Genomic DNA, 14,673 nt, shown 5'->3' with positions numbered 1-14,673 from the left:
TTTACTGACTACTCTGACAACACAAGGCGGCGTCCGCTACTTGATGTGCAATGAGAAGATTACTGGTCTGTGTGACAAGCACATTAGCTCATCGTGCTGCCTGCTTCGGTGCACCGTTTAGCAGACAACAGAGGCGAACTTTTCTTCACCCCAGTAATTACAACACACAGCTAAAATTGTAGCCTGTCTTACTTCAACGTGACAAGTAAACAGCTGTGTTTTACTTCTGTTGTTTCACATAATCAACTGGGTGTTAAAATGAAAAGAAAACCAGAAGCCTTTCCGTGCTTCTGATGGTTTTGTTTGTTTGTCTTCCAACAACGATATCAGACACCAACTACCAAACCAGTTGCCTGTCATAGTAGATCCGTTAACATCTTCAGTCTGACATTGCCTGCACTCTATCATAGACATTCGTAGAGAGGGGGATTTGATTTTCCTTAACCAATCACAGACTACTGGTTAAGCGCTATGCTAACTCAGGGTTAAACTAATTCAATTGTGTCTCTTTTAGACTTCACAAATGTTACCAACACGATTTTGACAGTGAAACGACTCATATTGGGGGGGTTGTTACGCCCACAAAAAATGTATCCGAAATAATTGTTTTATATCTGCAACAGTAGCAACGGATGTGAGATGTTTGACGTAAGCACAAGTCAAACTCACTTGTTTTTGACTGGCCAGCGAGCCCAGTCCCAGAATACGCACGCAGGAGTGGAAGGAAAGACAGGGCCCGTAAAAAACTTTTTGGATTTTCTGACGTTCCACCGGCCCACTGATGTGGCATCTCACAGTATGCCAGACGACCAGTGCAACACTGGCACGATGTTAAAACAAACTATTATGTCGACGACATGCTGTCCATGTAAACACGCAGCTTGACAACAGTTTGGCAAAGGCATCAGAACCGCCCCATGGCGCCGATTAGGGACGGGCACGGCATGGGCACCAGATCGAGTGATTGCATGGATTACTCGAAGGGGGGTGGGGGTTCCTCTCTTGACTCTCGTTTTCAGAACACATCTTCCAAGTCCTAAATGCATGTAAGCGTGTGGAATGTGTGGAAAACAGCATAATCCTGTGCATCAGCAGACTCCCAGTGTGTTTAACAATTAAGGAGCCACATACCGTCTCAACACGTCTTGCTACACATACGTACACACATATGCACAAGTACAGTTCTGCAGCCTTTAAGTTTCTTTAGAACGGCAAGTGATTGAGGAATTGGTTAATAACACCCATCCCTGGCACTGATTAGCTAATCGTAAGTCCCTCTGCGGCGCTCGTTAGATGGATAGTTTTTTTTCAACCTAGAAACTGCAGTTTCATGTCAGGATGCCAGACAAATCAGTTAACTCGTGGAATTGGCAGATTCAACTGACTGGACCCCGGCAAAACCAAACTGATGCCCTGTCGGTGTTCCACCATTGACAGGTGCAAAGCGGACCGTTTGATCAGCTGGGGAGTGTGGTGACACTACTGGCAATGTCTGTATGTGCACTCAGTAACACACTGAATAAAACAATCACTAGATTAAACAGAGGTACGGATCATGACAAGTTGAGATTTTTGGTATAAATATTAGGAAATAAAATGACTTTTACTCTGACATTGTTCTGGTGTTTTTATGAGAAAGGGTGAAAAAGACTCGTAGCAGGATAATCTGGATCACTGTGGTTTTAAGACGGCTTGTAATGGTGAGTTTACCGTAGGATGTAGGTAAGCAGGAGCATCTGCAGGACTAAGAAGGGGTAGGCGAAGCTCTCCCTCAGGGGCGGAGTCCACATCACACGAGTGCTCTGATAGCATACACAAGAACATGCACATCAAAAGAGAATCGCAGTGGATTAAATCACTTAGCAACGATCTTTCAAAAACAAAAGAGGCAGTAAGTGATTCATAACCATTTTCTTCCTCTGCAGCTTATAAATAACCACAGTTATTAAATCCTGTATTCATAATCCTGCGTGTGTGTGTGCTTGTGTGTGTGAATACAATTGCAAGAATCTATTATCTGGCATATATTAAATGCTCAATGTTGCAGGAGAGGGTTCTTCTGTGTTCTCACTGCATGCTGACCATTTGTGGTCTGGAGCACGGTAGGGAGCACCAGATGCTTCCAAGTTCAAACGTCGCCTAGTTTGAGTGATTAATAAGTGGAGTTTCATGACTAAATTAAGAATGGGTTACACCACACAAACTACTTGCATCCAACCCTCTCTATTTACCTCAGAGACTCATGTTTTTCAGTTGCCCTCTCCCAGTTTCTTCCTGGGGGTCACAATTTGTATTTCTCCAGATTAAGGAAACATTTTGACACCTTTTTATTTATCACAACCTCTTTCTGGCACTGTACAGTATTAATGAGTGTTAACTACTGTGGTTTGTGGCTGTGGGTGGATGAAATAAGACATCAATGTGGAAAATATGAATTACATCCTCTAAAATGTAATAACACAAGGTGACTTTTTGTCTTTTTCACTCCAACATATTGATGAGCCTTCTCAACTTTACAGATCATATCACATTCTCCCATTTAACTTCTATTCGTATCAAAAACTTAATAATAATAAATATGAACCAGGACCTTCAGTACTTGGATAAAGCAACTTGCAAAAAACTAATTATTCAGCAGATGTTATTTTAATGTGCCTTATTAAGTCAACATTGGATATCTTATGCTGCTATAAACAATAAGTAGTTTTACTATGTTTACTGTGCAAGTTTGGCACTGTTCCTTATAGAATTGATTTAGTGGAAGCTGATCTAGCTCGACTGCTCTCTGTCCAGCTGTGTCATTTCGGATGTGCAAGTAGGATACAGTAAGTATCAGACTTGTGTATCCAAGGACTTGGGTCCCTGTTTCCTGGCAACCACACAGCCTTGATAGGGGAACCTCTTTCTGTCGCTCGATAAAATCACTATTTATACATCCAGACATGCTACATCTCACACGTTTGACACCCCAGAACAAAAAACAAAAGGGAAAAAAAAACACAGAAGCTGCTGAAATCTATCACTGCGCTCTGGAATTAAATACCCAGGAAAAGGAGAGCGTCAGTGTGTCCGTGTGTGTGATTGAAATGCCGGCATATAGATCTGGAAACATAGAGACTTGCTATTTGTTTTGGAGAAGGTGGGAGGAGGGGAGACAGCTTTGAGTGTCGGCTAAAAGCATCTCTAAAGCCTCGTATCCACCAAGCAGTCTGGTTCAAGTGCGTTCAGTTTGTTACACATTAGAACGGTTATTTTTGTGTTTCCATTGTCAAACGTTTTGGATGTTATCAATGGAACTGCTCCATTCGATCATGTTTATTGAACAATGTCGTCCGTTGATTCGTGCAGATGGAGCAGGATGGAGCGGTGAAGAAATGGTTTTTCAGCTTGTTTCTCAGCACGATTGTCCACAGCTTGCAATGCATGTCAGAGCAATGGGGGGGATACACAGCTTAAGCTCCTTTGAGGGCTGGAATGGGGCCTTTTGCTTATTTAAGTGCTTTTTCATTTAGAAGTGTAAACATTTCAGAAACCTACACCCACAGACTTATTGCACAGAATGAGAAAACAATGCAACAAGTGACTGACTCCTTGACACCGGCAGTACACTCACCTCGCCGTGATTGAAGAAAAAACACAACGTGGTAACAATGCCGCCCAGCCGACTGCCGCTAGACAGAAAAATGAAAAGAAGCAGGGATGCGTGATAAGAGAGGCAAAGAGCAAACGACAGTGTTCAGAAAGGTCGTCCTCCATCTCATGTTCCACATCCATATTTGACAGGAAAAAATCTGCAGTACTGTAACCTGTCTAGGTCTGTCAGCTGAGCGATGACATGGACCATAAAAACCTCATCCTCTCTACTTCGATGCCCATCTGAGCGTGACAGAAGAGAGACCCGGGCAGTTACCTGAGGTAGGCGCCGTAAATGAAGAACAGGCTCATCATCGCGCCGTTCAGCAGGAACACAAAGGCCACGTAGAAATACGCTGGGTCGCCCATCCCTAATGTACACAACAACATGCACAGACACACATCCAGAAACAGAGAAAACGTTTTTCAGAGTTAATGGTGACGAATCGAGACAAGAACCGAGGAGAAACTGCTACGACTGTTGCTTAGATGATTAAGGGATAAACAAAATAACTACCAACTGAGTGATCATCAAGTCATTTCAAGCAAAAATGCCAAAAACAGATATTTCATAGACTATTCAGTTAATTAAACAATAAGACAGAGCACAAAATGACTCTAATGAATACAGAAGAGAGGAAATTGTGAGTCTATATTCATAAGACTTCTGTAACAGTCTGGAAGTGGCATGCACAAACAAACAAAGATAGGTCAATGCGCAAAAATAGAAAAGGAAACAGGTAGAGTCTCTGCAGAGCTCCTTCCAGGATGATAAATTCATGGTGCTCCGTTCTCCCTATGAGGATGCCACATAACCCAACCAATCATCTGCTGCAGGCTTTCTGTGTCCTGTTTTTATCTTCAATTTGTTTTTGTGTTATATATTGTGATCTTTTTTATATACGTATAGGCGGTATTCGGTAAGCTGTGGGTTCGGTTTGACATCCAAACCACCTACAAGGCATATCAGAGTGCTATGTTAGATGTTATAGACTATATAGTATAATTCATAAGTTTTCTTTTAGTTACTTTTGAACTTTGGTCCTCCGTCACTGATGTTACGTAGCGTGTCTGCATGCTCCATCAAACACTTTTGGCCATGTTTACGAGCCAGCGAGGGTTCATGGGAGAGTTAATGGGCTTGTGGGCTTGTGGGCTTGTGGGCTGTGTTATGCCCTGTCAGGCCGACACATTAGCAGTCTCCAAGCCAAGTCAGCGTACAAGCCACCACATCAGTCAGCACTAGTTTGGACGCCTTCAGCATTTGGAAAATGTCAACACGCAACTTGAATGCTGCTAAACTGCCTTGATGCTTGACCTACCTTACTGCTGCTGCTGCCACTGCTGTCCTGTTACTCATAAAAAGGACTTTTATTATGTCTGGCATTGCAAAACTGTATGTTTTTGCTTTGTTGAACCATCGTTTACTCTGCTTTTGTCACCAACGTCTGTGTTCTGCTTATGTCTGTCTGTCTGTCTTTAACTGTAATTCTGGCATATTTACAGTAATATTTATTTGTATATTATCCAAGAAAATAAAAACAGAGGGAGCTAACAAGGATTCTAGTACCTGTGAAATTAGACATTTTACGTTACAAAATACAAGGGTAAAAATGTTTTTTGTGGTCTTGTGGTCTCATTTTAAAATCACAACCATACGCTGTCACTTAATGCCCCTGTAATGAAACTGGGGATCTTTGTCACATCTCACCACAAACATTTACGTCTGATTACCTCTCAAATAAAGGACCAATGGGACGGACTGTGGATCGCTTTGGATTGGACTAGAGGGCAAAACAGAAAAGAAACCAAAATTTCTGTTTGCAAGGGGGAGTCTACAAAGATCACAAGAGTTGGATGGTTATTACACTGAAAGTGGAGCTGAAATACATGTACGAATGTATGTGGCATATGTGAGATGTGGGGGACTTACACACCACTTCCCTTTGACCAGCTAGGGTGTTGACCTAATCGAAACAGTAGACATAAGGATATATAACACTGAATAATATTGTGTCCTATTTTTATATGCAGAAGCTTAGGTTCCTCAATTTGCCTCTAGTGAGTTGTGCTGATTTAGCTCACTGGGCCGCAGGGGAGGAGGGAGGGGGCAATCACCCTAAAGCACAGGGCAGGGTACGAATGGACAGTGTGTGTGTGTGCCCTAAATAAGCATGTATGCAGCACAGGCTGATAAGGCTGGAAGTGTGTTGACATTACTGAGAGCTGTTTCATCGCCATGTGATGTTAATTCAAACTTATTCCAACAGCAGTTCAGAGTGAAAAAGTAGTACATGTGTCATTCTGCGTGGCACAAAAATAATCTATCGGTCTACAGTTGCAGGAAATGTTCCCTCGTTCTGACAGCTAGCTCTTATGCAAGGCAGCTTGCGTCAGGTTTGTGTAAACACTGTGAGAACAGCCTGAGCACATCGACCTGAGGGTGCCTCGCTTCACTAATGAGACTGACAGAAACACACGGATTGCAGCTCCACAAAGGAAAGCTGACAGGAGTCTCTGCTTGTTTACCGTCAGGAGATTTACGCTTGAAGGAAACGTTTCACCAAACAAATATCAGAGCTCTGTTTGTGTGTAATAGGTTTCAGATTCCTGACGTGAACTATTCTCTCACCTCAATTCATTTCCTCTCTTAATTGATAATAGTGCTGAAACAACAAGCTGATTAGTTAATTAGTGGATAAGCAGATAGTTCATTGACAGCCATTTTGTCCATGTTGCATTTCTTGTCTTCTGTCTCATGTGTTACTAAAGTAATTTATTAAAGAAACAAATACTCTTAGTCTTCGCTGGGCCTTGAGTCTCCAATGGTTGTCTGGCAACTGCACAGTAATCTCATTGGCTACCTGTCTGAGGGCAGATAAGCCTCAGTATTTTGGGCTTTCCAGTGTATCCAGCAGATAGACTTTCTCGTCAAAGTGGTGTTGATTGTTTATGTTCGATTAGCAACTTGAGCTGTAAGAACGGAGTTGAGAAAGGCTATCTTCGTCAGATTATAGCAGACGGTTTCTTCGTTTGCAGCACGGCCAACGTGTTTAATTGTCAAGATTATTATGTTTTACTACAGTCAATCTGCGCATGACGGGAAAGCAATGCATCGCCAAGTATCTCTTTCTCAATACATCTATCTCAAATAGCTCTTTTGTAGAAAAAAAAGGCTTTAGAGATTTGATTGAGAGTAAAGAAAAATGGCAATCAAGACACATTTTCCTTTCATTGCCAACTCCCTATGAGACTGTTTTTACTGCATCTGTCCATGAGTGAGGAAAATAATCAGTCTGTGAACAAAATTAGTCATCCAATTAAATCAGCACAGGACTGTGAGTATTTTAAATATTAGCTTAGCTCCAGTTGGTACCAGTGAAACTATCTGCCTGTGTATTGTAGTCATCAATCTGCTGTGTGTGTGTGTGTGTGTGTGTGTGTGTGTGTGTGTGTGTGTGTGTGTGTGTGTGTGTGTGTGTGTGTGTGTGTGTGTGTGTGTGTGTGTGTGTGTGTGTGTGTGTGTGTGTGTGTGTGTGTGTGTGTGAGCGTATTTTCACAGATCAAGATGAAGCTTCAAGGCGACAGTCCGTACCTTCACAGCTGTCCACAGGAGTGAGTCCCTCTCCTCTGTTGATGGACCAGCACATCTTTGTGGGAATCCCAAAGTACCCCATTATACCTGTGTACATCCGGAACCAGCTGGCCAGGACCACCTGTGGAGCAGGGTGGCTGAGAATCAGTGCAACGCCTGTTTAAACAACATGTTTACTCCCCAAGGAGTACAAACACACGAGATTCCCACTGAAGTAGAATTCCATGACTTTTCCAGAAGTGTTAGATTGCTTCCCTGATCTTTCCTGCTCCATTTTGTTGAAATGAGTAGTACATTCTGGTGTCATCATATAAAGTAGCCCAAGTTACAAAACCCATAATATTCCCTGCAGCATTACACCCTTTAGAATTTCATAACACTCCACAAATTCACAGTTCACAGCAGTTGGAAACCCAAAATACCGTGGTTCCAGATGCTTGTAATGCTGCCAGTTACACTAGAATTATCACCTCTGGCCGCTGTCGGTCTGTTTGTCTGTGTGTCGGCAGGATTATGGAAAAACGACTTCATGAAACCTGGTGTAGAATGGGCCACGGAAGAACTCAGGAAATGCCTCAAATCACAGGGCAGATACACAGATTTGTCTCCCTATTGTTAACATTGAAAGATAGGATATGATATAATATATAAAATATTTATGTATATCTGCACAGCTGAAGGATTTCAATCCGCAACACTCTCATTATTTTTTGCAAGAGATTTTTTTCACATGCATCTTTTCTTTCAACATTCATGTATCTAATGCAGTAAGATTTGAACGTTTAAGGGAGATAATTGTTGCATTTTTCAACCATTTTAAAGCCTGATAACCGCAGTATACTGCAATAATATGAATAACATGTCAAAATTACCTCAGGATAGAGATTGAATCTCTTTAGTGTGTTGATAACCAGGGGGTATTCAGTCAGCCGATCATTCATGACCGTGTGGAGGCCGCCCAGGAAAGACGGAGCTTCAATAATGGTCTTATAATAGGAATAGTACAGACCCTGGAACCAAACCAGAATACATACACACGATTAAACTCAAGCAGAAAGTAAATAAAAAATTATTTACAAATCGAAATGTCAAGGTAGAGTAAAAGAGAGAGGAAGGAAAGGAACAGTAGCTCCCACATCTCACAGCCTCTTTTAGTCATAAATCTGTAATAAACATTGTGTTCTGTCAGGCACCTAAGAGTTAAGAACCTTATGATATTGATTTGCGATGCTCTTTCTCATGCTCTGTTATGTCTCTAATATGCAATTTTTGGGCTGACACCATATATAACCAGATTTGGTGCTAAATTTAACATTTCTTTCCACTCAAGAATCGCTAAAAATTGTTAAAAAATCCATCAATAATACCAAATAAAGACACCCAGACTTTGAGAAACACCACAGATTTGGTTTCAAAAGAGATTTCTGTAAGAATTGCCTTTTTTCAGCGATTGGATGGCGAGCACCTCTGCTCTGTAAACTACTCAGAAACTCACTTATTGTCAATATACGTGGAAAAGTCATTCATCCTCTGAATGCCCTGGGCCTCTAGTTTGTGGTTGTAAAGTTTCATGAGGCCGTGATGATCCTAGAGGTCATTTTATACAGTGAGCTCAAGGGTCTTTTATTTGTTTTGTTTCTTTTAAAAGGCCTCACGGCACTAAAATGGCAACTATGGAGACAAACATCATCACACGTGAATACAACTGGGCTCGCTGAATCCACAAGGGTCTCAGTTTTCCAATCACACCCAATTTATGTAATTCAAGACCGTTTATGGATCCCAGCATGCAGAAATATTCCAATACACCATTTTAGACAAGAAAAACTGCATGTTGTTGCCCCAAACTGTCTATCATAAAGTGGGTGTCTGTAAAGAGGAGATTCAAATAACTTGAGGTCAAAAGTCAAGGGACCCCTTTTGAAAATGTTTTTCTGTTTTTCCCCCTCACTTAACTTTGGTTCTTTAGATTGTCTAGTTTCAGATGGTGCCAACGTATTTACTATAGCTTTAAAACCAACAATAGAGCCTCCGGAAGACAAAAAGACGAGTAAAGAGAGAGAGAAAACAGTGATAGAGAGAGAGAGAGACAGCAGACAGATACTAAATATAACTCCACAACATAAAACTGAGACGGAAGAAACGAGCGTGAGTCATATTGGCAGCCGATGGCAACAGTTCACAGCACATTTGTTAGCACACAGCAGGGGTGAGGCAAGAAAAAGATTCTGTTTGCATACGATAAAATCTTCACCTTCACTGTCATCTCTCAGAAGGGCCTGTGCTGCATGTTGAATATCAGTGACTCGTACGCCGTTAAAGTGATGGTTATGCATCAACATGTGCTCAATTGATGAAATATTTGCTGATTTTGACCGTGTGCAGCTACCAAGACAGGAGGTGACAGATGCCACGGAAATTAGGAGAGCAACATTTTACGTCACTTTGAATCACAAAAGCCAGTTCTGAAGAGCAAATTTAATATTGTTCATAATATTATTGGGCGGCAGTAGCTCAGTCCATAGGTGACTTGGCTGGGAACGGGAGGGTCGCTGGTTCGAGTCCCTGTGTGGACTATGAATGGAGACTGGACTGGTGGCTGGAGAGGTGCCAGTTTATCTCCTGGGCACTGCCGAGGTGCTGTTGAGCATGGCACCAAACCCCCAATTGCTCAGGGCGCCGGTCACTGGCAGCCCCCTCGCTCTAACATCTCTCCATTACTTGCATGTTCATAGGTCCTGTCTGTGCGTGTGTGTGTATTTCGGGCCTGTGTGTGTAAAATGAAAAAATAGAGTGAAAATTGAATTTCCCTATTGCGCGATGAATAAAGGAATTCTTCTTATTCAAGGAAATTATGATTTTTTTGTCAGAATGTGCAGATGATTGCATGATTCCTCACATTTCTTCCCTGAATATTGATTGTGTCTCTCACATTGACTTTAACTGCAGCCTAAGTAGCCGATAAATTCAAGCTTGCATTCCTATCCTGATCGCCGTGCCAACGCTGGCAGACTCGCGGGCCGGAGTTCCCCTTTGTTCAGCTTTGCCTCGCAAAGTCTCCTGGTTGTCAAATAGAAACACAGTCATTATTTCCGTGCTGTGTCATCACTTTGTTCAGTACAACACACTACCAAATTACAAACTGCAGCATCACTCGCAGAAACACTACACTCGATGTTTATTCACAACCCACATTGGAATTGTGACACCACATCGTTTTTCAGGGTTGATTGAGGGTAGATTTTTTTGAACAGAGGACGAATGGGACAGTGCTTTTATGATGACTAGAGTTGCAACTCATGGTTATTTACATTTACATTAATCAGCTCATTATTTTCATTATTAATCGATACATTGTGTGGTGGTTAGCACTGTCGCCTCACAGCGAGAGGGTTGCAGGTTCGCATCCCGGCTGGGGCCCTTCTGTGTGGAGTTAGCATGTTCTCCCCGTGTCTGCGTGGGTTTTCTCCGGGTTCTCCGGTTTCCTCCCACAGTCCAAAGTCGTGCAGGTGTTCGGTTCATTGATGACTCTAAATTTGCCCGTAGGTGTGAGTGGTTGTCTGTCTCTGTTTGTCTCTATGTGCCCTGTGATAGACTGGCGTCCTGTCCAGGGTGTACCTCGCCTCACGCCCGATGTCGTCTGGGATCGGCTATAGCCCCCCCGCGACCCCAACAGGGACAAGCGGTAGAAGATAGATGAATGAATGAATGAATGAATGAACATTGTGTAGTCCATATAATAGTGGCATCATTTCCCTAAACCCAAGCAGCAGTTGGCAAACTGCTTGTTTTGTCTTGAAGACAAGTCAAAAATCCCCAAAGTATAAACGCTTTAATTGCATTAAGTTCAGAGAAGCAGAAAATTTCCTCGCATAAACAACAAATAATTAAAATAGTTGCAGATTAATTTTCTGTCAGTTGACTAATATATTTATGATTTCTTTCAGCTCTAATGATGGCAAAACATTCTCTGAGACAACAACCATGATATCAGTTTAATAACTGTGTGTAGGAGTAAGGGCGTGTCCACTTGTCTACGCTCCTTTGCATTTACTATATATATAGATTTCATATTCATATTGTCTCAAACCATAGCTTGAGTTGAGGCATGATGTGAGGGACTCTAAAAGAACTGGATATGTAGGCTAGATCAGTGTATACTAATAACATGCTGTACAATTTTAATTACAGTGCAATTAATTGTAAAATTAGCAGCATCACAGTATTGGACCCTGATGGATTGGTCTACCCACATAAAAATGAATTTGCTGAAATTATTCTGATAATTGATGAATCATTTGAAGCATTGTTTCATTTCCAGGTTCTTAATTGTGAGAATTACGATAAGATATCCCTTTATTAGTCCCACAAAGGAGACGTTTCCTTATTACAGGATAGTAAACGTATAATAATAAGAAACAAATTGTAGAAAAATAAGAAAAAATATAAACACAGGGGAATGGGAAATATAAGAATAACAGGAACAACACAGTGCATCCCTTTCTTTTAAATGGTTGTAAACTGAATATATCTGGGTTTAGGACTGTTTGGACGAAACAAGATATCTGAAGATGTTAATTAGGGATCTGGGAGAGTTTTACAGACATAGCATTTAGCTGATACATCCAAATACTTGTGAAACAAAGTGACAATGAAAGCAAGTGTTGGAGTTGTAGACCTGAAGTACCACGGTCATCCTAAAGCTCAAACAGCACCGTCTCAGGAAATAGTGGCATCAGCATCGAAACAATGTTATTAGTGCATCCCTGATAACAAAAACACCAATCATTTACCATTTCTGTCCGGAAAGCCATTTCCTTCTCCAGGTTTGACAAGTGTGAAAAGTGTCTGTCATTCTCAAACAGCTGTGAGAGGTGATGCCTGATCATGGGAGGATAGGAGGAGAGAGATCTGTGAGCCAAGAGCTGCATCCACATGTAAACACAGCAGTGATGCACGAGTAATAACATGCTGATGGCGCAACTCACCAGTGGAGATACCCAGTCAGAGCAGCTGTGGACAGAGAGAATAAACTTAACCGCTGATCAAATACAAATAAAAAATAAAAAAGCTGCTTCATGGTCCAGAGAGAAGCCACAAACACCGAACCAGTTAAACCACAGAGGTGAAGACTCGGGTAATTATATGGGTGGTGCGTTTTGAAGAGAATTGATATGTTGCTTTAGGTTAAACCTGGTCAGAAAACCTGTTAACACGTGGGGAACTTATATGTCACACTTTTGCAGAGATGAACACGGACAACTTGGGCGCTATTTAAATGACTAGCAACAATACGGTGGGTAGCTAACGCTGGGAAGCTAGCGTTTAGGTGGGCTAACGCTAGCCAACTAATCAGTGGCGGAGATAACTTAATTGCGCGGATCCGCTAACGCTACTAGTATACACAGCGTTAGCAGCCGTTAGCTAGGATTTCACCCAGAAGCTAGCAGGCTAACGCTCCCAACTTACCGAGGAGAAGAGTGATTCCCAGCTTCGCGACCGCAGAGGGAGTTAGCCCGAGCTTGTGTCTGATGCCCGACAGTCCGTTTGGATGAGAGCCGTTGAAAGCTTTGCCCTCCCTGCCTGGTCGCCTAACGTTACTTTTGCCGACCAGCGGGCTCTTGTCGCGGTCAGTCTGGGTCGCTGCCGGACTCTTCCCGGTCTGTTTTCTGTTTTTAGCCACCATGGTTCCCAAGGAAGAGCCGAGGTGAGGCAGCCGTTGAGAAGAAAAAAGCCCGAGGGGTGTGTGTGTGTGTGTGTGAGAGGGAGAGAGAGCAAGCAGCCCCACAGTCCTCGTATCTGGTCCTCGGATCTGCCCCTTTACTACCTGAGTGATGCTTTCGCTTACTCGCTTCAGACACTCGTAGAAAGCTTGTGAGGCTTCGCCCCCTGCTGGACTACCAGCGCCACTACCGAGGGCTTCTGGCGGTAACCATGACAACGCCAAGCAGTGGCGTAAACCGTGTGTGCAGATCCCGGGAGGAGGGGGGGGGGGCACAATTTCCCAACACGGTGGTATGGTGGTGGTCAGTACTGTCGCCTCACAAAAAGAGGGTTCCCGGTTCGAATCCCGGCTGGGGCCCTTCTGTGTGGAGTTTGCATGTTCTCCCCGTGTCTGCGTGGGTTTTCTCCGGGTTCTCCGGTTTCCTCCCACAGTCCAAAAACATGCCTGTGTTCGGTTCATTGATGACTCTAAATTGCCCGTAGGTGTGAATGGTTGTCTGTCTCTGTTTGTCTCTATGTGTCCTGTGATAGACTGGCGTCCTGCCAAGGGTGTACCCCGCCTCACGCCCGATGTCAGCTGGGATCGGCTCCAGCTCCCCGCGACCCTGACAGGGACATGCGGTTGAAGTTGAATGCATTTCCCAAAGAATGTCCCAAAGAACCCCCCCCCCCCCCCCCCCCCAATACAATGACAGAAAATTATGATTTACTAATGTGACAGTTACATAAGCAGTGATGGGCGCTGTTGGCTGGTTAGGGCAATAAAGAAAGGCGTGCATTTTAAATTATTCCATGTGCAGGACTTTCTGAATGATACGGAGAGCCTCTACCGAGTTGTGAATTCATGGTATGAGCATAGCCCCCCTGGGCACATTAAATCTGCGTCTTGATGGAAGCAGTTTAAATTCAGGTGCTAAGGGATGGCTCGGGTCAGACAGGACAAGTCTCGCTTTGTTCAGGGCCCTGGTTTTGTACAAGATGGTAATGTCTGTGAGGGGAGTACCGATCATTTTACTAGACCTCGACTGGATATGTATTGCAGATATCTGCAATTCAAGTCTTCTTGGTCAATAAGATAATTTCTTACTAGTACAAATGACGTCACATTTGCCGTTCGTGGGCTTTCAATTCGCAATTTTTGGATAGGCCATGAGTCTAGAATGAACATTGTGGATATCTGTAATGTAATTCTTACTAGGAAAAAACTCCCATTTCAGATACCTGCAATCCAATTGTTAATAGTCATAATTTTAATTTCAGACATCACAAATCAAAAAGCATTCCTGATATCCATAATGTAAAATACATTCTGACAGTTGGGGTTCCCTCAGCACATTGTCCGCTCCGCCCTGAGGCCAGATATCCTTCTAGTCTGAGGGAGCACAAAGAACATCGTAATCATGGAGCTGACGGTGCCAGGGGAGGAGGCCCATGAAAAGGACGAGGACCAAGTAACCTAGTCATCGACTGTCGTGCATAGGGCTGGAAGGCTAGGTGTATGCCCACCGAAGTTTGTGGTACAGGATTTGTGGGGCAATTGCTCCACAACGCCCTAAGTGCCCTGGGCATTACAGGAACAGTAAGGAGCAGAGCCATCAAGAACATCACCGAAGCAGCTGTGAAAGCCTCGAGGTGGCTCTGGATTCGGAGAGGAGAACCATGGGGGAAAGTGAATGTCACTTCAACACAAGCCCAGTTTGATCACCCGAGGCTGGGTCGCC

The 14,673-nt window shown here is 43.1% G+C and overlaps 1 protein-coding gene across 1 annotated transcript in view; it reads right to left on the bottom strand.

The window, feature by feature from the left end:
- dpy19l1l (dpy-19-like 1, like (H. sapiens)) overlaps nucleotides 1–12,973 on the bottom strand; it is a 30,896-nt gene extending 17,923 nt beyond the window's left edge. The window contains exons 1-8 of the mRNA XM_083919147.1: nucleotides 12,698–12,973; nucleotides 12,217–12,241; nucleotides 12,022–12,109; nucleotides 8,101–8,238; nucleotides 7,229–7,349; nucleotides 3,911–4,004; nucleotides 3,614–3,671; nucleotides 1,711–1,802 (exon numbers count right to left, since the gene is read on the bottom strand). Of these exons, the coding sequence (XP_083775273.1) occupies nucleotides 1,711–1,802; nucleotides 3,614–3,671; nucleotides 3,911–4,004; nucleotides 7,229–7,349; nucleotides 8,101–8,238; nucleotides 12,022–12,109; nucleotides 12,217–12,241; nucleotides 12,698–12,914 (833 nt within the window). The 5' untranslated portion in view covers nucleotides 12,915–12,973. The remainder of the gene's footprint in view (nucleotides 1–1,710; nucleotides 1,803–3,613; nucleotides 3,672–3,910; nucleotides 4,005–7,228; nucleotides 7,350–8,100; nucleotides 8,239–12,021; nucleotides 12,110–12,216; nucleotides 12,242–12,697) is intronic.
- Nucleotides 12,974–14,673: the final 1,700 nt, after the last annotated feature.

This window comes from Echiichthys vipera (assembly GCF_963691815.1).
Source record: "Echiichthys vipera genome assembly, chromosome: 8".
Lineage (NCBI taxonomy): Eukaryota > Metazoa > Chordata > Actinopteri > Perciformes > Trachinidae > Echiichthys > Echiichthys vipera.
The sequence above is the reverse complement of the archived record's forward strand: the minus strand, read 5'-3'. Positions and strand labels throughout refer to the sequence as shown.